The sequence below is a fragment of the Tyto alba genome, unplaced genomic scaffold, assembly GCF_018691265.1.
Source record: "Tyto alba isolate M040663 unplaced genomic scaffold, T.alba_DEE_v4.0 Super-Scaffold_8, whole genome shotgun sequence".
NCBI classification, from domain to species: Eukaryota; Metazoa; Chordata; class Aves; order Strigiformes; family Tytonidae; genus Tyto; species Tyto alba.
In genome coordinates, this window is record NW_024881329.1 from 24,053,190 (window position 1) to 24,071,567 (window position 18,378).

The 18,378-nt window shown below is 65.7% G+C and overlaps 4 protein-coding genes across 5 annotated transcripts; 2 read left to right on the top strand and 2 right to left on the bottom strand.

The window, feature by feature from the left end:
• Positions 1-873: 873 nt before the first annotated feature.
• On the bottom strand, positions 874-5,712 carry LOC122152613 (ubiquitin carboxyl-terminal hydrolase MINDY-1-like). The gene is made up of 11 exons (XM_042785580.1): positions 5,611-5,712; positions 4,282-4,372; positions 3,451-4,046; positions 3,271-3,328; positions 3,105-3,169; positions 2,803-2,961; positions 2,292-2,394; positions 2,068-2,210; positions 1,778-1,969; positions 1,495-1,659; positions 874-1,300 (listed from the first exon to the last, which is right to left on the bottom strand). The coding sequence occupies exons 3-11, from the start codon at positions 3,931-3,933 to the stop codon at positions 1,229-1,231; spliced, it is 1,440 nt and encodes a 479-aa protein (XP_042641514.1). The 5' UTR covers positions 3,934-4,046; positions 4,282-4,372; positions 5,611-5,712; the 3' UTR covers positions 874-1,228.
• Positions 5,713-7,060: 1,348 nt separating this feature from the next.
• LOC116960147 (exopolyphosphatase PRUNE1-like) lies at positions 7,061-10,891 on the top strand. Its single transcript, XM_042785610.1, has 8 exons — positions 7,061-7,194; positions 8,462-8,566; positions 8,657-8,862; positions 9,079-9,263; positions 9,366-9,524; positions 9,646-9,740; positions 9,831-9,989; positions 10,150-10,891. The coding sequence occupies exons 1-8, from the start codon at positions 7,156-7,158 to the stop codon at positions 10,468-10,470; spliced, it is 1,269 nt and encodes a 422-aa protein (XP_042641544.1). The 5' UTR covers positions 7,061-7,155; the 3' UTR covers positions 10,471-10,891.
• A 386-nt stretch (positions 10,892-11,277) lies between these two features.
• Positions 11,278-12,472, top strand: LOC122152624 (bcl-2/adenovirus E1B 19 kDa-interacting protein 2-like protein). The gene is made up of 2 exons (XM_042785613.1): positions 11,278-12,153; positions 12,216-12,472. The coding sequence occupies exons 1-2, from the start codon at positions 11,879-11,881 to the stop codon at positions 12,355-12,357; spliced, it is 417 nt and encodes a 138-aa protein (XP_042641547.1). The 5' UTR covers positions 11,278-11,878; the 3' UTR covers positions 12,358-12,472.
• A 292-nt stretch (positions 12,473-12,764) lies between these two features.
• Positions 12,765-17,686, bottom strand: LOC104362676 (CDC42 small effector protein 1). 2 transcript variants are annotated; one of them, XM_032986892.2, is made up of 5 exons: positions 17,553-17,686; positions 14,430-14,630; positions 14,228-14,338; positions 13,748-13,822; positions 12,765-13,620 (listed from the first exon to the last, which is right to left on the bottom strand). In XM_032986892.2, the coding sequence occupies exons 2-4, from the start codon at positions 14,481-14,483 to the stop codon at positions 13,751-13,753; spliced, it is 237 nt and encodes a 78-aa protein (XP_032842783.1). In that variant the 5' UTR covers positions 14,484-14,630; positions 17,553-17,686; the 3' UTR covers positions 12,765-13,620; positions 13,748-13,750. The 2 variants fall into 2 exon arrangements, with proteins under 2 accessions (XP_032842783.1, XP_032842784.1); XM_032986893.2 differs by lacking the exon at positions 17,553-17,686 and adding an exon at positions 16,523-16,643.
• Between the last annotated feature and the right edge of the window lie 692 nt (positions 17,687-18,378).

An 18,378-nucleotide genomic window follows, 5' to 3' on the forward strand; every position in this document is an offset into this window, starting at 1 on the left:
GCTCACCCCTATAGACCCCACACCCACGGGCACGCCCCGTGCTCACCCCTATAGACGCCCCACACACACCCACGGACATGCTCCGTGCTCACCCCTATAGACCCCACACCCACGGAAACGCCCCGTGCTCACCCCCTACGCCCCCTGTACGTACCCCACACATCCCCCATTACCCCCGCCCCCCCCCGTGCCCCCCACCTTTCCTGCCCTATACGCCCCCCGGGCACACCCTGCCCTCGCCCCTGCACCCCCCCTATACACTCTATACATCCCCTATAGACCCCACTCACCCCCGTACACGCCCCCCACCCGCGGGCGGCGGTCCCGAGGCACAGCGCCCCCTGCCGGTCGCGCCGCCGCACCCCGCGGGGGGCCCCGAACCCGCGTGTCCGTCACACCAAAACCCCCCGGACCCGCCTGTGCGTGGGGAGTGGAGGGTCCCGTCACCCAGAACCCCCCCAAATCCCCCTCTAACCCCGTCAAACCCGCGTGTCCGTGGAGGCTCCCATCACCCCAAAACCTACCCAAATTCCCCTCTAACCCCCCCAAACTTGCACGTCCAGGGGGTGCAGAGGGTCCCGTCACCCCAAACCCCCCCAAATCCCCCTCAAGCCCCCCTGAACGCACGTGTCCGTGGGCGTGGAGGCTCCCATCACACCAAAATCCCCCCAAATGCTCCTCTAACCCTGCAAACCCGTGTGTCTGTGGAGGCTCCCATCACCCCAAAACCACCCCAACCCCCCTCAAGACCCCCCAGCCCCACGTGTCTGTGGGGTATGGAGGATCCCATCACCCCAAAGCCCCCCAAACTCGTGTGTCCGTGGAGGGGGGGCAGAGGTCCCCACTGGTGTCAAACGGCCAGACCCGCGCACGTGAGGACAAGTCCTTTATTTGCCAAGGGCTAAGGCCACATTTCGGACACGGGGTGCATGTCCCCCCCGCCAGACGCGTGTCCCCCCACGTCTCAGAGCAGGGACCAAGGGGTGGGACCCCCCCCCCCGGGTGGGGGGGCCCCCTCATATTAAGGCCACTGGAAAGATTTGGGTGGTCCCGGTGACAGGTAATTCTCTGTGTGTCCCCACTCCTGTCCCCAGGGACCCCCGGGGGATCTCCCCGGAGAGATGCGAGCGGGGACTCGGGGGGCCCCGGGCACCCCCCACATGCCCCAGCCTGGCTGGGAGCTGCAGGGGGGGCCAGGGGGGTGTGGGGGCCCCCACGGGGGGCCGGGCTAGAGGAGGGTGCAGTCCAAGTCCGGCTTCTGCCGCTGCCTCCGCTCTCCGGCCGGCGGCCGCGCGCGGCCCTGCGGGCACGAGGAGGGGGCTGGGGACACCCCGCAGAGACCCCCCCACAATGCGGGGGGGGGGGACACTGCCGCCCCCCCCCAGCCCTCCCTCCCGGGAGTGGGTGGTGGGGCAGGGCGGGGGGGGGGGGCGGTTAGGGGGTGACAAGCACCCGCACCCCACGCTGCAGGCCCGAGAGGGTGCAGCCGGTTACCTGCGCTGGCACCGGCCGCTGCTGCTGCTGCTGCTGCTGCTGTTGATGATGATGATGATGATGATGATACTCCTCCTGCTGCAGCTGGCGAGCGAGCTCCAGGTCACTCAGTGCGGAGGGGTCGTGTCCCTGCTGCTGCTGCAGTGACAGGGCGATCATATAATCCTGGGGGGGGGGAAGAAAGAGAGAGGGGGGGTCAGCACAGCAGCCCCAAACCCCACAGCATCCCCTGGAGCTGGGCCGGGACTCAGGTGTCCTCTCGCTGCCACCGGTTGTCCCCTACCTGGTCCACTTGTCTCTGCTGGAGCCGGTGATCCGGGGGGGCTGTGGCGGCCCCCTCCTTGCCCGGAGCGTGGCTGAGATGAAAATCGGTGTCGCAGAAGCAGCTGTCCCCATCCACGTTGTGGAGGCTCTCCCAGACCACCCTCTCCTCCTGCAGGAAGCCCTGGTCTGTCACCAGCAGGTAGAGGTGGCCCTGGGGAGAGGGGACAGGGGACAGTCAGCCCCCCCCCAGTGCGGGGGGGGGGGTGTCAGCCAGCTGGAAGGCAGCCGGGGAAGGGGCTGGAGCGGCACCTTGTGCTTTATCATGGTGCTGAAGTGGTTGTTGCGGAAGAAGACGCTGAGCTCGCCCTCCCTGACGGCGGCCGTGAGCTCGCACAGCCCGTGGTAGGTCAACTGGGAGGCCGTGGACTCCAGGAACTGCTCCGCCACCAGCCCTGGGGTGAGAGTGGGGTGGGAGTGGGGCCGGGGCGTCGAGACCCCCCCACACACCCCCCCGGGGAGTGGGGGGCCGTTACCTTCGCTCACCAGGCTGGAGTCGCTGGCCTGTTTGCAGGTGATGATCTTCTCCACCAGTTGGTTGTAGCTGAGCTTGCCCACGGCTCGCACCACCTCGGGGCTCTGTGGGGAGGGGAAGGGCCGGGGGGGTGAGCACCGGCTCGGCGGGGACCTGCCCTCCCTCCCTCCCTCCCTCCCGCCCGCAGCGGCCCAGGGCAAGGGCAGGACGCTTCACTTGGGACCTTCCCCAACCACCTCCGCCACGGGGACGTCCAAGAGGCTTCCACCGTGGGGAAGGAGCCGTCATGGGAGGGGTTGGGTCGGAAAGGGACCTTCGAAGACCGTCTAGACCCGCCTTCCCCCAGCCCAGGGGGCTCCCAGCCCCGTCCAACCTGGCCTTGAACCCCTGATGGGGCAGCCACAGCTTCTCTGGGCACCCTGGGCCAGCGCCTCACCAGCCCCCCGGATCATTCCCTTGCGTCCCTGGACCCACGCAAGCCACCGGCCAGGACAGCCGTGGGGCCAGCTCACCTGGGGGTCCACCAGCCAGCCGTGGTAGAGCGGGACGTTGAGGAGGTCGAAGACGATGCACTCGGGCGTGTACTCGAAGTCCGAGACACCCGTGAACCGCACGTTGACGTCCAGCCCCGTGGAGAGCTTGGGGAGGACCATCATGGTGTCGTTGATGTTCTGGGTGGGGAAGAAACAAGGTGGGGCCTGACTGGGGAGTGGGCTGGCACCCCAAATCTTGCAACCTAAGGCCACCGGTGCTCCCTGAGATGGGACGGGGGGGTCAATTTTTGGGCTGGGTGACAGGCGGCCTCGCTCCTCACCTGCTGGAAGTTGAGCTGCAGCCCCTCTGACGGCTCCCGGGGTTGGGTGGACAAGATGCAATCCCCTGCGAGGCAGCGCGGTCAGCCCCCAGCGAGCCCACGCCCCGCGGCACGCCGCCCTCCCGGCAGTGGGGTGGGGGGCTGACGGGGGCCCCGGGGACCTCACCCAAATGTGCCATCAGCTCCTCGGATGTGATCACCTCCTTCTGCGGGGGCAGCTTCACCTGGAAGCACCGAGAGGCTGGGGACCAGCCCCCGGCTCCTTCCCCTTGCCATGTGGGGGGAGCCGAGCCCGATCCCCCCCTCACCAGCCCCCCCAAATCCCTCCCCCCAGCACCCTGCTTGCCTTCCACTGCAAGAAGAGGATGTTCATGATGGCCAGGAGTGGGCAGGGTCCGTTCTCGCTCTGCGTGATGACGGGCGTCCGCTCGCCTTTCCAGCTGATCCACTTCACGCAATAAAAATCCGCCTCCGCTTCCCGAGTGGGGGTCCGGGCTCGGGGGGGCTCAGCCGGTAACCCCACCGCCCCGGCACCCAGGCTGGGCAGGGGGGCACCCAGCGGGGACCCCCTGCTTTCCTGGGGCTGTTTCTCCCCAGCATCTTCCCTGGGATGCTCATCGGAGGGGAGGTGCAGGGCGCAGCCCGGCTGCCCCACGCCAGGGCTGGGAGCCACGTCCTCCTCTGCGCCGCGTGGCTCGGCCGGTGCCGGGCTCTCCCGGCCACCAGCCGGCATTTCATCCCCACCGACGGCCTCCTCCGGGACCTGGCGGGTCCCTTCGGCGCTGGAGGGGGCCGGGACCGTCCCTCCTTGCTTGGGCGGCTGCTCCATTGAGACCCTCACCGTGGCGTCCTGCCTCAGGCGGGTCCGGATCAGGCCCCTGGGGACGCTCCGGGTCCGTCCAGGAACAGCCGCATCCCAAACCTCTCCCTCAGAAGGTAAAACTTGGGTATTTCAAGAAAAAACACATATATTAGTCCAATATATTTACCAGGTATGGCTTGTTTAGCTTAGATTTTTTTTCTCCCCCATTCCTTTACATTCATTTAAATAATGAAAAATAAAACGTTGGCCGCGCACGCTTCTAAATCACCGTTAAAAAACTTAATGCCATGGATACGTGTGGATTTTATCTGCCTCCCGTTTGCACAGAAAGAGGGAAAAAACCCCCAAACCAACCTAGGAGGAATTGAGTTTGATGGAGCCAAAGCAGCGTCAGGGAGAGGTCAGTCCTGTGTTTTCCTGCAAACTCGGCCCGGCAAAGATGCTCCTGCAAAGAGATTTGGAAATCTGGCTTTGGAGTACTCAAGAGAATTGAGAAGTTTGGCTTTGAAACACTCAAGAGATTTGGAAAATTTGCCTTTGAAATAGTCAGGCAAATGGGTAAATTTGGCTTTGAAACCCTCTGCGCAGGCAGGAGCGCGGCCGCTCCGCCCTGTCCCCCCGGTGCCCCCCGGGACGTCTCACCCCCAAAGCCCCCGGGGACCCCGGCGTTCCCTGCTCGGAGAGGGGTGATGGCAACAATGGCGATAAGCAGCGATGAAAACGCCTGGGGAGGGTGGAAACTGGGGGAAAAAGGGAGTTTTTTGGGCAGGTGGTGAAAGCCTGGGAGAAAATCAAGGGGGTTGGTGCCCTCTGAGCCATTCTCGTCTCTTTTAGAGCCAGAGCAGAAGGGTCTTGGGGGAAAGAAAAGGAAGGGGATGGTGGCCAATGCTCAACATCTGTTTATTTATTATTAATAATTAATATTAATTTTAATATAAAGTAATAAAGTGCAGCAAAAACAGAGAAATAAATAAGTAAATAAATATTCTCGATAAATAAATAGACATATAGGTAAATAAATAGTTATATAGATAAATAAATAGTAAGCAAACAAATATTCTTGATAGGTAGATAAGTGGATAGATAAATCAATATTCTTAATAAATCCCTAAATAAGTAATCTCTGTAAATAAAGGGCATAGAAAGAAATAAACAAACGTTCTCGATAGATGAATAGATGTGTAGGTAAGGAAAGAAATACGAAGTATTACTAACTAAAACAAATAATAAATATTTTTGATAGATAAGTAGGTGGGCAAGCAGTCTTAAAACCTGAGTTTGTACCTAAGTGTTCTGAATGCATAAAAAATAAATCAAATCAGATGAAATCTCTTCAGCAGCAGGACTGCCCAGCGGCCGGCGGTGTGCCTGCGGAGGGGCGGGCGCTGCCCCCCCGCCCGGGGCCGGACCCGCCGCACCGGTCGCGCCCGCCGAGACGCCGGGAGCCGGAAAAACCGGCCGGGGGCGGCAGCTCCGGCGCTGGGCAGCGGGCACCGGGCTGGGCCGGGGCCGGGGGGGGGCGCCGGGGGCCGCCCTGCCTCAGTTTCCCCAGCCGGCAGCGGGGGCGGCCGCAGCATCCTGGGGCGACCACCCCAGGCACCCCCAGCCCACCCCAACATCCCACCTCACCCCAACCCGCCGCGGGGCAGGGGGGCACCCCCAAAGCCCCCGCCCCGCTCTTACTTTGCAGCCGTTTCGCTGCTGTCGTTTCTCCACTCCTTCCTTCTTTTCCTCCTTTTTCCTCCTTCTTTCTTCTTTTGCCTTCTTTTTTCTCCCTTTTCCTTTTTTTCCTTCTTTATTCCTTCTTTTCCCCTCCTTTTTTTCTTATTTATTTTTCCTTCTTTCGGCTTTTTCCTCCTTTTTCCCTCTTTATTCTCCCTTTTTTCCTTCTTTATCTTCCTTTCCCCTTCTTTTATCCTCCCTTTTCCTCCTTTCCTCCTCCTTTTTCCCTTCTTTTTTCCTCGCTATGCCTCCTTGTTACTCCTCTGAGTTTCCTCCTTCCCCCCCCTTTTCTCCTCCTTTTTCCCTAATTTTTTTTCCTCCTTATGCCCCCTGTTCACCCCTCTCCGTCCCTTTTTTGCTGCTTTTCCCCCGCCGTCCCCGCGGCAGGCCGGGGCCTGCTCCCCGCCGCCAGCCCACGCTCGGGCTCTGCGGGGAAGGCGGATTCACGGCGGAGGAGTAGGAGGAGGAGGAGGAGGAGGAGGAGGAGGAGGAGGAGGAGGAGGGGCAGGCGGGGTGGAGAGTGAAGGCAGCGGCCGCGCCGCGCTGGCGGTTCCCTCCGCCCGCACCCGAAATCAACCGATTTTCCGGTTTCTTCCCCCGTTTCGAGGCCCGGTGCTGGGCCGCAGTGGAGGGGGGGGGGGGGGGGCGGTGGGTGCCCCCCGATTTCAGCCGCCGGCGGGTCTGGGGCTCAGGCCACAGCCACAAGGCGGGGGGGGGGGGGGTCAACCCCTCACCGGTTACTGGTCACCAGTAACTAGTTACTGGTTGGGATGGGGGGACGCCATCCTGCGGTGTAATAAAGCCGGGGGGGGGGGCACGGCCTGTCTGGAGGGTTCCGGGGGGGCCGGGCCGGGCCGGTGGGGGGGTGGCTGGGGGATTTAGGGGTGCCAGGGGGGTGTGGGGAGGGTTGGGGAGGTTGAGGACCCAAGGAGGGTTTGGAGAGGTTGGGGTGTCAGGGGGGGTAGGGGGGGTTTGGGGGGGTCGGCAGGGGGTTAAAGGAGGTCGTGGGGGGGTGGGAGTGTCGGGGGGGGTTGGGGTGCAAATAGGGTTGGGGGGTGTTAGGGGGATTTGGGGTGTCAAAAGAGTTTCAGGTGCCGCGGGGGGGGGGTGAAGGGGTGTCAGGAGGGTTTGGGGGTGTCGGGGGGGGCGGTGTCACCCCCCACCATCACCCACCGCCCCCCCCTCCTCAGCCCCGCCCGCGCGGGCTGCCGGGAAGGGGGCGGGGGCAGAGCGGGGGAGGACACGCCCCTTGTTAGCCACGCCCTCCCCCTTCCCGACAGCCCGCGCGGGAGGTCACGCCCCGATGCTGAGGAGGGGCGGGGGGGTGGGGTGGGGGCTGCTGGGCCGTGCCGGGCGGTACCGGGCCGTACCGGGCCGTACGGGGCCGTGCCGGGCGGTACCGGGCCGTACCGGGCCGTACGGGGCCGTGCCGGGCCGTACGGGGCCGTGCCGGGCGGTACGGGGCCGGGCGGGGCCGGGCGGGTTGGGGCGCGGATCGCCGCCGCTATGGAGCGGTTCGTGGAGGGGAACCGGGCGGCTCTGCAGGTAGCGGTGCCGGGGGGCGAGGGGGGCACTGGGCGCTCAGGGAGGGGGTTGCAGGGGGCTCAGGGTGCCCCAGAGATGAGGGTGCAGGGAGGACTGCAGGCTGGGTGTCCAGGGGTTTGGGGTGCCCAGGAAAACAGGGTGCAGCTGGGTACCCGGTGGAGCAGGGTGCATGGAGACTGGGGTGCGGAGGGTTTGGGGTGCATGGGTGCCCAGGGGAGTGGGGTGCAGGGGGGAGCAGGGTGCACGGGGGGCTTGGGGTGCACGGGGTCTGGGTGCCCAGGAGAGCAGGGTACAGGGGGGAAAGGGGGTGCCCAGGGGAAGTGGGGTGCCTGAGGACTGGGGTGCACAGAGGATCAAGGCCCCCGAGCGGGGTGTCCCCGTCCCCCCTGGAGCGGGGCCGGTTCTGTGCTGCCCCTCGGCCCCACGACAGCCCAGGCTGGGGTGCCACCGCTGCACCAGGGACACCCCCAAACCGCTTCCACGGCCAGGGGCTCCCCAGCACCCCCCCTAGCCCTGCAGCCTCTTCCCCCGGCTCGCAGCACAGGGGTGCAGGTCCCCAACCCATGGCGGGGTTCATGCCGCCGCCGGCGCTCGGTTGTTTACTTCCTCGGCTGGTACCGAATAAATGAGCGAATCTGGGTTACGGCATGAAATAATTGTCACCAAAAAAGGGCCTGGAGACACGGCGGCTCCCTCGAGCGGAACGGGACGGGCGCCAGCAGCGGGGGACGGGGGACCGCTGGGGTGACATGGGTGACATTTTTTTCTTGTTACCGCGGGGAAGGAAAAAAGGGGTGAAATGTAGCGGGTTTTGGGGGTAGTCAGCCCCAAACTGCCTCTGTGGGCGCTTTGATCTGGGGTTTAAATGCCAAAAGCTCCCGGGGCCATGACGGCGTCCCCCAGGGCAGGGAGGTCCCTGTCCCCACTGCCGGGGTCACTCGTGGACGAGCTGGGTTTTTTCCTTTGCTCCCCGGGGCCCCAGTGTGCCTGTTTTCGTGCATGTGCCCCCAAAACGTGAGGCTTTTATGCCAGAAATGGATCCCGACCAGGTCTCGTCCCGAGGGCGCCGGCCCAGTCGGTGTTTCGGGGATGCCAGGAGTCCGTCCGCTGCCGGTGGCGGCTGGGAGACGGGTGACATCCACGACAAGTGGCTCCGGGGACACTGGCGTGTCCCCCTCAAGGGCAGGGAAGGGGAAGGGACTGGCTTGGGGGTCTTTGGGGGACAGGGACACGTCGCTGCCATGCCTGATGCCTCCTGCCCCGGCAGGAGCACGTCCGGCGTCACCGGGAGATCCACGTGGTGATGGGCAACGAGGCCTGTGACCTGGACTCCACCGTCTCGGCCCTGGCCCTGGCGTATTTCCTGGCGAAGGTGAGGCTCGCCCGCTGGCTCGGGGACAAATGGTGGCTTGGGGGGACGCCTCGCCGGGTGTCACACCCCCCCCACCCCGCCCCGCCGCAGACCTCCCCGGCTCCCCAAGCCGCCTTCATCCCGGTGCTGAACATCCCTCGCGCCGACTTCGCCCTCCGGTCAGAGACGACGTTCCTGCTGCGGGAGCAGGGCATCCCCACCGCCCCCCTCATCTTTCGGGATGAGATCGACCTGGGGGGGCTGCACCGCGCCGGGCTGCTCTCCCTGACGCTAGTCGATCACCACGTCCTGCCTGGGTGAGCCGGGGCTGGGGGGACACGGGGACAACCAGAGCCACCCCCCCCCCCGAAGCCTCGCTTTGTTCCTCGCTTGATTTTGGCGGAGGGTGGGTAAAACTGTTCCATTTCCGGGGTGTTTTTAGGGGAGGAGAAGAGGAACAAAGTGGGTTTCCAGGCTCTGCTGGGGTGCCGGGGCTGTGGCGGGGGTCTCACCCTCCCCATCTCGCCCGCCAGCGCTGACGCCGCCCTGGAAGAGGCCGTGGTGGAGGTCCTCGATCACCGGCCGTTGGAACGGGACCGAGCCCCCGGCTGCCAGGTGACAGCAGAGCCGGTGGGCTCCTGCGCCACGCTGGTGACGGAACGGATCGCCCAAGGTCCCCCGGGCGTGCTGGACAGACCCACGGCCGCGCTGCTGCACGGTGAGGACGGGGCGGCCCCTCGCTGAGCCCCATCCGAGGGGGGACACTGACGACATGACGGCCCCCGGTTGTGTGTGTCCCGTCCCTCCCCGTCCCTGCCAGGCACCATCTTGCTGGACTGTGTGAACCTGAGCCCGGCCGCCGGCAAGGTGACGCCCCGCGACGTGGCGTGCGTCTCCCTGCTCGAGGCGAGGTTCCCCGAGCTCCCGCCCCGTGACACCGTCTTCGAGGCCCTGCAAGCGGCCAAGTTTGACGTCTCAGGTCTGTGCGCCAGGGTGGTGGCATCCAGGGTCTGTCTGGGAGCGGGTCCTGGGACAGACCCCTCTGCTTGGGGACAAGGGCGCGTCCCCGGGGCTCACGCTCGGCCCCTCTCGTCTTGCAGGGCTGACGACGGAGCAGATGCTGCGGAAGGACCTCAAAGTCCTCTTCGGCGATGAGCTGCTCCTCGCCGTCAGCGCCATCTACGTGGACCTGGAGGTGAGGCTCAACCCAGGGCGAGGGGAAACTGAGGCAGGGGGGTGGCACGATGGGGACAGCGGGGTGACGCCAGCGTCTCTCCCCCTCCAGACCTTCCTGCGCTGGCCCGGCTTGCTGCAGGACCTGGATGCTTTCTGCCAGGCTCGGGGCTACGCGGGGCTGGTGGCCATGACGATCTCTTTTAATGAGCGCAACGAGCCCTCCCGGCAGCTCGCGGTCTACAGCCGGCGCGAGACCCTCCGCAGCGCGGTGAGTGGGGCCAGGGGTGGGGGGCCGGGCCCCCCAGTCCCTCAGCACAAGGGGGTGGGGTAGGAGCCAGGCAGTTCTCAGCTGCAGTTTGCCCCCACACCCCCTGATTTTGAGGGGTGCTGGTGAGGGGGTCCTGGCCACGATGCTCCCTCCCTTGCAGGTGTGCCGGGCGCTGGAGGAGGCGACGACACCGGCCCTGCAGCTCCAGCCCCTGCCGAGCCCCTGGCCCTGCCTGGGCGCCTACACCCAGGGCGACGTTTCAGCGTCGCGGAAGAAGGTGCTGCCCATCCTACGGGCAGCCCTGGGGGGGCCGAGCGCTGCCGGGGGGCCGGAGGAGGAGGTGGTCCCGCCACCCACCCCGATGAACAGCCTGGTGGAGGACTGTCCGCTGGCACAGGCCGTGCCCCCCCTCTGCCCCCAGGATGTCCTGGAGCGGGTCAGCCGCATCGCCGCCGGGCAGCCCCCCGCCTCCCCAAAATAAGAGCGGGCACCCGGCGGCTTTTGGGGGGGGGGGGGGCGTACGAGGAGGTGGGGTCCCCGGGCAGGTCTCGGTGGGGTGCCCGGGCGCGGGGGGGTTGCATTAGAGCTCGGCTCCCTGGCGGGGATGGGTCCTCGCTGCGATTTGCTCCCACCAGCCAGAGGCTCCCCCCGCCCCAAGGGCGCTGCTGGGGTTTGGTCCCCCAGGGTGGGTTTTCGGGGACCCCGTGGGCCAGGGCAGCACTTGCACCCACTTAACGAAGGCGCTGGGGGAGTTAATGAGTTTTTGCCATTCTTCCTCCCCTGGGGGGGGTTCGGGGGGGCCACAGATGGCAGGTCCAGATGCGCACCAGCCCAGGACTGTCACCCACGTACTCCGAGGATTAAATTTCCCTTTTCTTCCACTTTTGGCTCTCAGCTTTTCTTTTGCGACCAATCTCATGCTGCCCCACTCACCCTGGGGGTGCCCACCATGGCCCCCCACCCTCCCTTTGGGCATCCTGGGGGGTGAACCCCCTCTTTTCCTGGGGTGCAAACCCCTCCTGCCAAGCCAGAGGAGCATTTTGTGGCCCTGTAGCGCGGGGGGGAGGGGGGGTGCTCAGTGCAGCTGAACCCCCAAATCCAGCCCAGCCGGGAGGAAACAGGTTGTGCTGTGAGGAGCCGTGGCATCTGCCAGCTGCAAATGCAGACAAACCGGTTCGGATGAGCCACCAGTGCCACCAGTGGAGCCCTGCACCAGTGGGGAACCACAGAGGTGAGCAGCCCTGGTGCTGGGAGTCCCTGAGGTCTCGTAGAGGGTTGAGCGGGGCTGTGATGGGGGTCCTTGAGGAGTGTCCGCGCTACGCCCCTGCAGCCGAGCGCTCCCATTTGCAACTGGTTTTGGTTTGGAAATAGGGTGGGAAAGGTGGGAAATGGAGGCGGTTTGGTGTGGAGCTACTGGGAGATGTGAGAGCCCTGAGGGGGCTGGTCCCCAAGCCGGGGCTGGCGTCTCTCTGCAAGTGACAGTGACAAGGATGGCTGTGGGGACAGCCTGGACCTGAGCGAGGAGTGGCAGGACGAGGACTTCCCCAGGTAAGGGGGCGAGGGGAGCAGCACCCCCAAACCTGCTCCTTCCCCACCCCCGGGGGTCCCGCTGACCCCCCCAGGCCCCTGCCAGAGGGGTTGCCAGGGGTGCCCCGTGGCACATGGGGAGGTGGCTGCCGGTGCTGGAACGGAGTGAGAGCAGGGTGGACGTGCTGGAGACACCCTCGGGCAGAGACGGCTTCAAGTGAGAGGGTGAGACCTGGCCGGGGTGGGGGTGTGGGGGGACCCCCAGGTTCCTGCCCTGGTGCCGCGCTAACCGGCCACCTGCTGAGGAGCTGCCGCACGCCTGTGGCTTTGCCAAGGGGGCTGGCGGCCGGCGGGTGCTGGACATGGAGGATGGCGTGGATCTGAGCACGGTGGAGCCCTACAGCCAGGTCCTCTCCCACGGGGGTAATGTGAGGCTGGGTTCGAAGGGGGGGACACTCCTGGGTCCCCTCACTGAGCCCGGTGGGTCTGGGAGGGACGGTTGGCACTGGCTGTGCCACCCTCCGCTCTGGCCAGGGTACCACGGCAGGGGCTTCGGCGCCATCCTGCTCTTTGCCGCCTGCTGCCTCCCGCACGGGAGCATCCCGCAGTACAGCTACATGATGGAGAACCTGCTCAGGTCCTCCCCACATGCCCCGTGCCTCAGTTTCCCCAAGCTGATGGGCCGCGCCGTCCCTCCAGGTACATCATGGGCACCCTGGAGAGGACGGTGGCTGACTGCTACGTCCTGGTGTGCCTGAGTGGGGCGGCAGCGCGGGGACAGATCCCCTCCTTCGGCTGGATGGAACGGTGCTACCGAGCTGGGATGGCAGCCGGGATGTGACGCGGTGACGGGGACAAGCGGTGGCATCGGGGGCTCTTGGTGTGCCCAAAGCAGTCCCCAAGCACCCACGGGTGAATAAAGGATGTGGAGGGGAGTGCGGTGCCCAGCGTCTGTGGGGGAGGTCTCGGCTTTTTCTGTCAAATTTGACAGCACCGGTAGCAGAGGAGGGAGGCGAGGAGCCCCGGGCAGACGCTCCTCAGGCAGCACAAGGGTTTTATTTCAAGGAGGGGGGGGGTGGTGTGTTTTTCCCGGAGGAGGGAAAACCGAATCAAGCACCGGCGCTTGCTTCCCAACGCCGAGCGTGCCGGGGGGCTGGCAAAGCCCGGCTCCACGCGGGAGCATCTCGGCGTGGCATGGAGCGTGGCACAGGGGGAAGCCTCTGCCAGCTGGCAGTGACGCCCGGCACGTGCTATTTAATATTTAATCCCGGTGCTATTTAAACTATATACACCCGCGCCCGAAATCGGGAGCCCGAGTCCCCTCTCAGGTCGGGCCCCGTCCTGCCTCAGCCGGTGCCGGTGAAACCCTGGTGGTGATCCCGGGTGGAGGTAGTCCCACCACGGTCCTGTCTCCGAGGCGGCGGAGGCTGCCTAGTTGTTTTTTTCTGAGCTTAAAAAAAAAAAAAAAAAAAAAAAAAAAAGAAATCCTAAAAAAGAAGGGAGGTGGCAGTTTTCCGGCAGTGGAAATGCCGACTGGAGGCACCGCGGGCTCGCTGATGGTGTCGGCGTTGAGCCGCTGCTGGTGAGATACTGAAGCGTCGGGGTTTAATCCCGGTTTTGCACCAAAGCGTCAGGGTTTAATCCTGGGTTTGCTCTTCTATGCCTTTCTGGGAGGGCACCAAATCAGCCTCTGCACCAGGACTGGCCTCGCTGTGCTCCCCCAGGGAAACTGAGGCACCGCGGCCTGGTGCCGAGAGGGGCCCAGGGGAGACACCAGTGTGGAAAAAGGGAAAACCGGGAGGATTTGGCACATTTCGTCTGAGCCCGGCAGCTCCTGGCGCACTTCGGGAGGGGAGTTGTGTCCTTTCGGCTGAAATGCTGGTTGGGCATGAGGTGGGGGCTGCCGTCCCCGCTCCCTCCCCGCGTCACCGACCCGATGCCTCCAGGAAGGAGGGATTTGCCAGGGGGACGACAACCAAAAGTCACCGGGAGCCGGGTGAGGATCGCTCTGCATAAATTACCGCGGGGTTAAAGCGCTCGAGGTCGGCTTCTCCTCCAGTTGGGGGATCAGGCAGTTCAAGTTTGGGCTGAAAAAGCCAGGAATCTGCAAAGTCCAAGAGGCTGGGTTACGGAACCGAACTCGTTTGGGTGTGTTAATTAGCAGTGGTGCCCCGGAGGGGGACAGCGGGTGCTCAGGGCTGCCACAGCCGCCCCCACGGCCGTGTACTCACACGCTACAAGACCCGGGAGTTGCTCCACTGTCGCTCCCGTCCACCCTTGGACCTCATCTCCTGGACGGCGCCGGTCTGGGGGGAGGGTGCAGAGGTGTGTCACCACCACTGTGAGACCCCTCACCCAATTCTGCTGTCCCGTCACCCAAGCATAGGACCTGGCACCCAAACATGAGGCCGCTTCACCCCACTCTGAGACCCATCAGCCAACTGTGAGACCCTACCAGCCCAGTGGGGACACCCATCAGCCAACTGTGAGACCCACCACCCCAGCATTGAGACCCAGCACCCCTAAAGCAACACCCATTACCCAACCGTGAGACTCTACCGCCCCAATATTGACACCCATCAGCCAACCATGAGACTCAGCGCCCCAAAAGCGACACCCACAGCCCAACGACGAGACTTGCCACCGCGACATTGTCACCCATCAGCCAACCATGAGACCCGCCACCCCAACCGTGCGCGTGGGTAGGGTACCATGGGCAGGCCTTCACCCGCAGCCATGTCACCAGAGCCGATGTGTGTCAGGTGGACGAAGTTCATGGGCTCCCCGATCATGGAGCGGTCGATCCGTCTCCTCCTCTTCTTCTGCAAGCAGATGAAGGCCATCAGCCCCCGTGGAGCCCACGGCCCCAGGACCCCAAACCCTCCCCAAACTGCTCGGGCTGAAGCTACTCACAGGCTGTGGCTTCTCTACAACGCAGCAGCCCAGCTTGTGCCAGAAGTCGCTCATATTCGCGGCGGCCAGCTTCCCTCCGTGCCAGGCCAGCTGCCAGGGGTGGGGGGCTGCGCCGGTGCAGAGACCCCCGCGCAGGGTCACTCCATGGGGATGGGTGGGGGGACCTGGTTGGGGTGGCACGGCGTGGAGAGGAGCAGCTGGCTGCGGGATTGAAGGGAGGGGTGATGCCTGCAGTCCTGCCTCCCCAAATCGATCCCAAATCCACTTCCCAAACAGAGCCAGAGACCCCCCAGAGACCCCGGGTGTCACACAGAGACCCCCAGGGACACCGAGCATTACACAGAGACCCCCAGGGACACCAGGTGTCACACACAGTCCACCTGGGGACCCCAGGCATCACACAGAGACCCTCAGGCACCCCAGGTGTTACACAGCCACCCAGAGGAATTGTCCCCATGGCCAGGGCAGGATCCAGCCCCGGCCCCTGCCCCGATGCAGGAGGTGTCTGAGGGATGCTGCGGCAGGATGGGGGGAACAGAGGCGGCCACGGCAAATCCCAACTCCCTGAGCCAGGCGGCTATAAATATCCCGGCCTTTCCGAAAAGGGGCCGGAGGTTGAGCTCTTCCGCTCCGGCTCAAAAAGCAGACGGGGGAAAAATAAACAGGGGCTCTGCCCGACCAGTGGGGCTCTGCCCCAAACCCCCACAGCCCTCGCTGGGGCAGCCAAGAGGGGTGTGGAAAGGGGGGTTCATCCCCAAAATGGGTGCTTCCCTCCCCACCCCAAAGAGAGACAACATTTTTGCTGCAAAAGCACCCGGCGGCGCAGACAAAACTCACCCACCCATGAAGGGCCGCGCCTGAGCACAACCCTATATCAGCTGCTGGAGAGTCCCCACATTGGCATGGGGGGCAGCTGGCAGCTGCACCGAGGCAAGGCCAAGTTTTGCCGGAGCGCGGGCGCAGTGGCAGACGGGTGCTGGACCCCACTGCGGCGGCAAACAGGAAAAGTCCCTTCCTCTGCCCCTGCGCCGGCAACGCCGGATGGGTCCAAAGTCCACGGCAGCCGGCCGGCGCTTCCTGCCCATGGCGGGGAGGAGCAGGGCCTGAAGCAGCTGGGTGTCGGGGCCGGCAGCCCCCCAAAATGGGGTGCTAACCCCCCGCCTTGGGTGCCCAGGGATGCTCCAACCCCACGGGGTTGCATTGCCTCGGTGCTGGCCTTGCCAGGGCCCGCGGGCAGGATCCGGCCCCAGGGTGACCCGGCTGCCCCCAGGAACGACCCCGCAGCCCATCTCCTTGGTGTCAGGGCACCGAGGGGGAGTGGGTGCCCAGCTGTGACCACTCCCCTCACATTGGCCCCATGTCCCAGTGGGGAAACTCGAGGTGCGACCGAAGGAGCCTGCCCGGACCGCCCCGTGCCCCTCACCCGTGCCCCTCACCGCTCAGGCCCCCAGCCCCCCCTCTGCAAGTGCAGCTGCTGAGAACGGGCAGGTTGTGACATGTCTGGGGTGGCGTAAGCCAGGGCCGTGCCCACGCCGGACCCGCACACCAGCACCCCCCAGCTAAACTTGGCCTCTCCCCGGGGCTGCGGACAGACAGACAGATGGACGGAGCGGGACAGGGGGGATGCCTTTTTTTTCTAACCCCATTTCCTTAGGAAATGAGGCTGCCGGAGCCGGCCCCCGCCATCATGCCCCAGCTCGCTGCCGGATCTGTCAGCACAGCGGAAACACCTTGGGGGGGATGGGGGGGGGGGTTACCCCCCAAAATTCAGCACTGCAACCAGTCCCCAGAGCTCTGGGAGAGCCTCCACAGGGAACCCCAGGAGCTGGCTCAGCCCCGTACAAGCCAGCAGCAAATCCCCATATGAACCCCAAGGGGTACAAGCCGCCGCGACCCCCCACTGAGACCCCTCCTTCCTGCCCCCCAAACCACCCCCCAGGCCTCACGTCCTCACACCCAGCGAAGGGCAATGGCTGGGGCTGGATCCGGCCGCTCTCCCGGTTCCAGGCAGTTGATGACAGTGGGTCCCGCAGGCCGCAGCTGCCCCAGTTCCACCCCCCCACCACCGTGGGGGTCCCACGTGCCCCCCTCACCCCTGCAATGAGTTGTGTCCAGTCTCAGCCTGCCTGGGCGCAGGGGCCCGGCCCCGCAGTGGCCCTGGGGAAGGCAGCTTACGGCCCAGCCTGCGCCGGCACACACAAAATGACTTCCCTGTTGGGAAACCACCGCTCGGCGGCTCTGCGTCACCGGCAGGGACCGGGGAGAGGAGTGAGGCTGTTCGGGGAGGGGGGCCCCATACCAGGCCCCCCAGCACTGGGGGTCACCCGCCCCAGGGGTGCCCGCTGGGGTCCCCCCAAGCTCGGAAGGGAGGGCAGTGTGCTGGGATGGGGTCGTTCTGGATGAGACCTGTGGGACCCCCCTGGCAGGGGGCCTGGGACCCCCAGGATGGGGTGGCAAAGTGGGGGCAGAACCCACTTTGCGTGGGATGGTCACAGCTACTACCAAGGGGGCACGGGGTGCCGGAAAGAGGCGGGGGGGGGGGGGGGGAGGGAATCCGTGGGGATCAGTAAGGCTGGGGTGTCCTAGAACGGCTGGAGGTCCCGGGGGGTCACTCTAAGGCTGGGGGGTTTGCTGCACGGCTGGGGGGTCCCAGGAGGGCAGGGGACCCCAGGGGTCCTGGGGAGTCCTGCTGGGGCTGAGGGTGTCCAGGCAGGGCTGGGGGATCCCGGTAGGGCTGGGGGGTCCGGGTAGGGTTGGGGGGGTCTCGGCAGGGCTGGGGTACCCCGGGATCCTGGTAGGTTTGGGGGGGTCCTGGTAGCGTCTGGGGGGTCCCGGCAGGGCTGGGGGGGTCCCGGTAGGGTTGTGGGGGTCCCGGTAGGGTTGGGGGTCTCATCTCGGTTGGGGGTCCCGGCAGGACTCCCCGGTCCGGCCAGGGAGCTGCAAGGGGGGGTCTTCCCGCCGCCCCCCTCCCGTCCCGATGCCCTCCCCGCCTTCCCACGACGCTTTCGGGGGCCCTTCCGCGGGGTCGAACACCCCGAGGCCTTGCGGGGGGCAGCTGCGAGGGTTGGGGAGGGGGGTGGGGGGGAGTCGAGTCGTTCCCGTGCCCGGCGGCGGCCCCATTACCTGCCCCTGCGCAGAGTGTGGGTCCCGGTGCGGGTCCCGGTGCCGGTCCCGGTGCCGGTGCCCAGCTCAGAACGGGCAGGCGTGGCCCGGCGGGTGCGGGACGCGGGTCGGGCCGGCCCGGAGCACAGCTCCCACCCTGGACACCGCCGGCATTGCAGCGGCCGCGGCCGGGAGGGGGGGCCGGCGAGGGCGGGGGTCCCGGCGGGGGGGGCGGTTCTGGGGGTCCCGGTAGGGCTGGAGGGGGTCCCAGAAGGGCTGGGCCGTCCTGGGGCTAAACAGTGCTTGGGGGGCCGGGGGCCTTGATAGGGGTGCGGGTCACAGGGGCAGGGGTGCAGGAACTCCGCAATGTGGGGGGCCCCTGGAAGGGGTGGGCTTTCTGGGGGTCCCGGTGAGACTGGGGGTCCCTGGCAGGGCTGTGGGGGGGTCGGCACGGCCGGGGGTCCCCAGCTGAGGGGTCCAGGGGGCTCAGTGCTGTTGGAGGACCCTACATGCTCCTGGGAGCCCTGGGGGGGTCCCAGGGGTCCTGGTAGGGCTGGGGGTGCCCAGCAAGACTGGGGGTCCCCACCAGGGCTCCCAAGCCTTATTCCCACTTTTTCCATGCATGTGCTAGAGAACCTCGGGGGACCGAAGCACCCGAAAGGGTGGGAACCCCCGGATCACCCCACAGCCGGTGTCGAGCAGCATTGCATCACTTCCAGCTCAGGGCCCTTCCGCTTGCACAACGCCCGCCGCGGTCCCGCCGTTGTCACCATCACCACCACGGTCCTGCCACTGCCACCACCAAAATCCTGCAGCTCCAGCCACCAGCCCAGCCGGCCTGGGACCG

What these genes read in the sequence shown, in the direction of transcription:
- LOC122152613 (XM_042785580.1), bottom strand. Translation starts at nt 3,933, where the DNA reads ATGGAGCAGCCGCCCAAGCAAGGAGGGACGGTCCCGGCCCCCTCCAGC. An exon ending in TCCTCTTCTTGCAGTGGAAG is followed by an intron (nt 3,329 to 3,450) that starts GCAAGCAGGGTG and finishes CGGTGCTTCCAG; the next exon opens with GTGAAGCTGCCCCCGCAGAA. An exon ending in TGCAGCTCAACTTCCAGCAG is followed by an intron (nt 2,962 to 3,104) that starts GTGAGGAGCGAG and finishes TTCCCCACCCAG; the next exon opens with AACATCAACGACACCATGAT.
- LOC116960147 (XM_042785610.1), top strand. Translation starts at nt 7,156, where the DNA reads ATGGAGCGGTTCGTGGAGGGGAACCGGGCGGCTCTGCAG. An exon ending in GGAACCGGGCGGCTCTGCAG is followed by an intron (nt 7,195 to 8,461) that starts GTAGCGGTGCCG and finishes CTGCCCCGGCAG; the next exon opens with GAGCACGTCCGGCGTCACCG. An exon ending in GGCCAAGTTTGACGTCTCAG is followed by an intron (nt 9,525 to 9,645) that starts GTCTGTGCGCCA and finishes CTCGTCTTGCAG; the next exon opens with GGCTGACGACGGAGCAGATG.
- LOC122152624 (XM_042785613.1), top strand. Translation starts at nt 11,879, where the DNA reads ATGGAGGATGGCGTGGATCTGAGCACGGTGGAGCCCTACAGCCAGGTC. An exon ending in ATGATGGAGAACCTGCTCAG is followed by an intron (nt 12,154 to 12,215) that starts GTCCTCCCCACA and finishes CCGTCCCTCCAG; the next exon opens with GTACATCATGGGCACCCTGG.
- LOC104362676 (XM_032986892.2), bottom strand. Translation starts at nt 14,483, where the DNA reads ATGAGCGACTTCTGGCACAAGCTGGGCTGCTGCGTTGTAGAGAAGCCA. An exon ending in TTGTAGAGAAGCCACAGCCT is followed by an intron (nt 14,339 to 14,429) that starts GTGAGTAGCTTC and finishes ATCTGCTTGCAG; the next exon opens with AAGAAGAGGAGGAGACGGAT. An exon ending in CGGGTGAAGGCCTGCCCATG is followed by an intron (nt 13,823 to 14,227) that starts GTACCCTACCCA and finishes CCCTCCCCCCAG; the next exon opens with ACCGGCGCCGTCCAGGAGAT.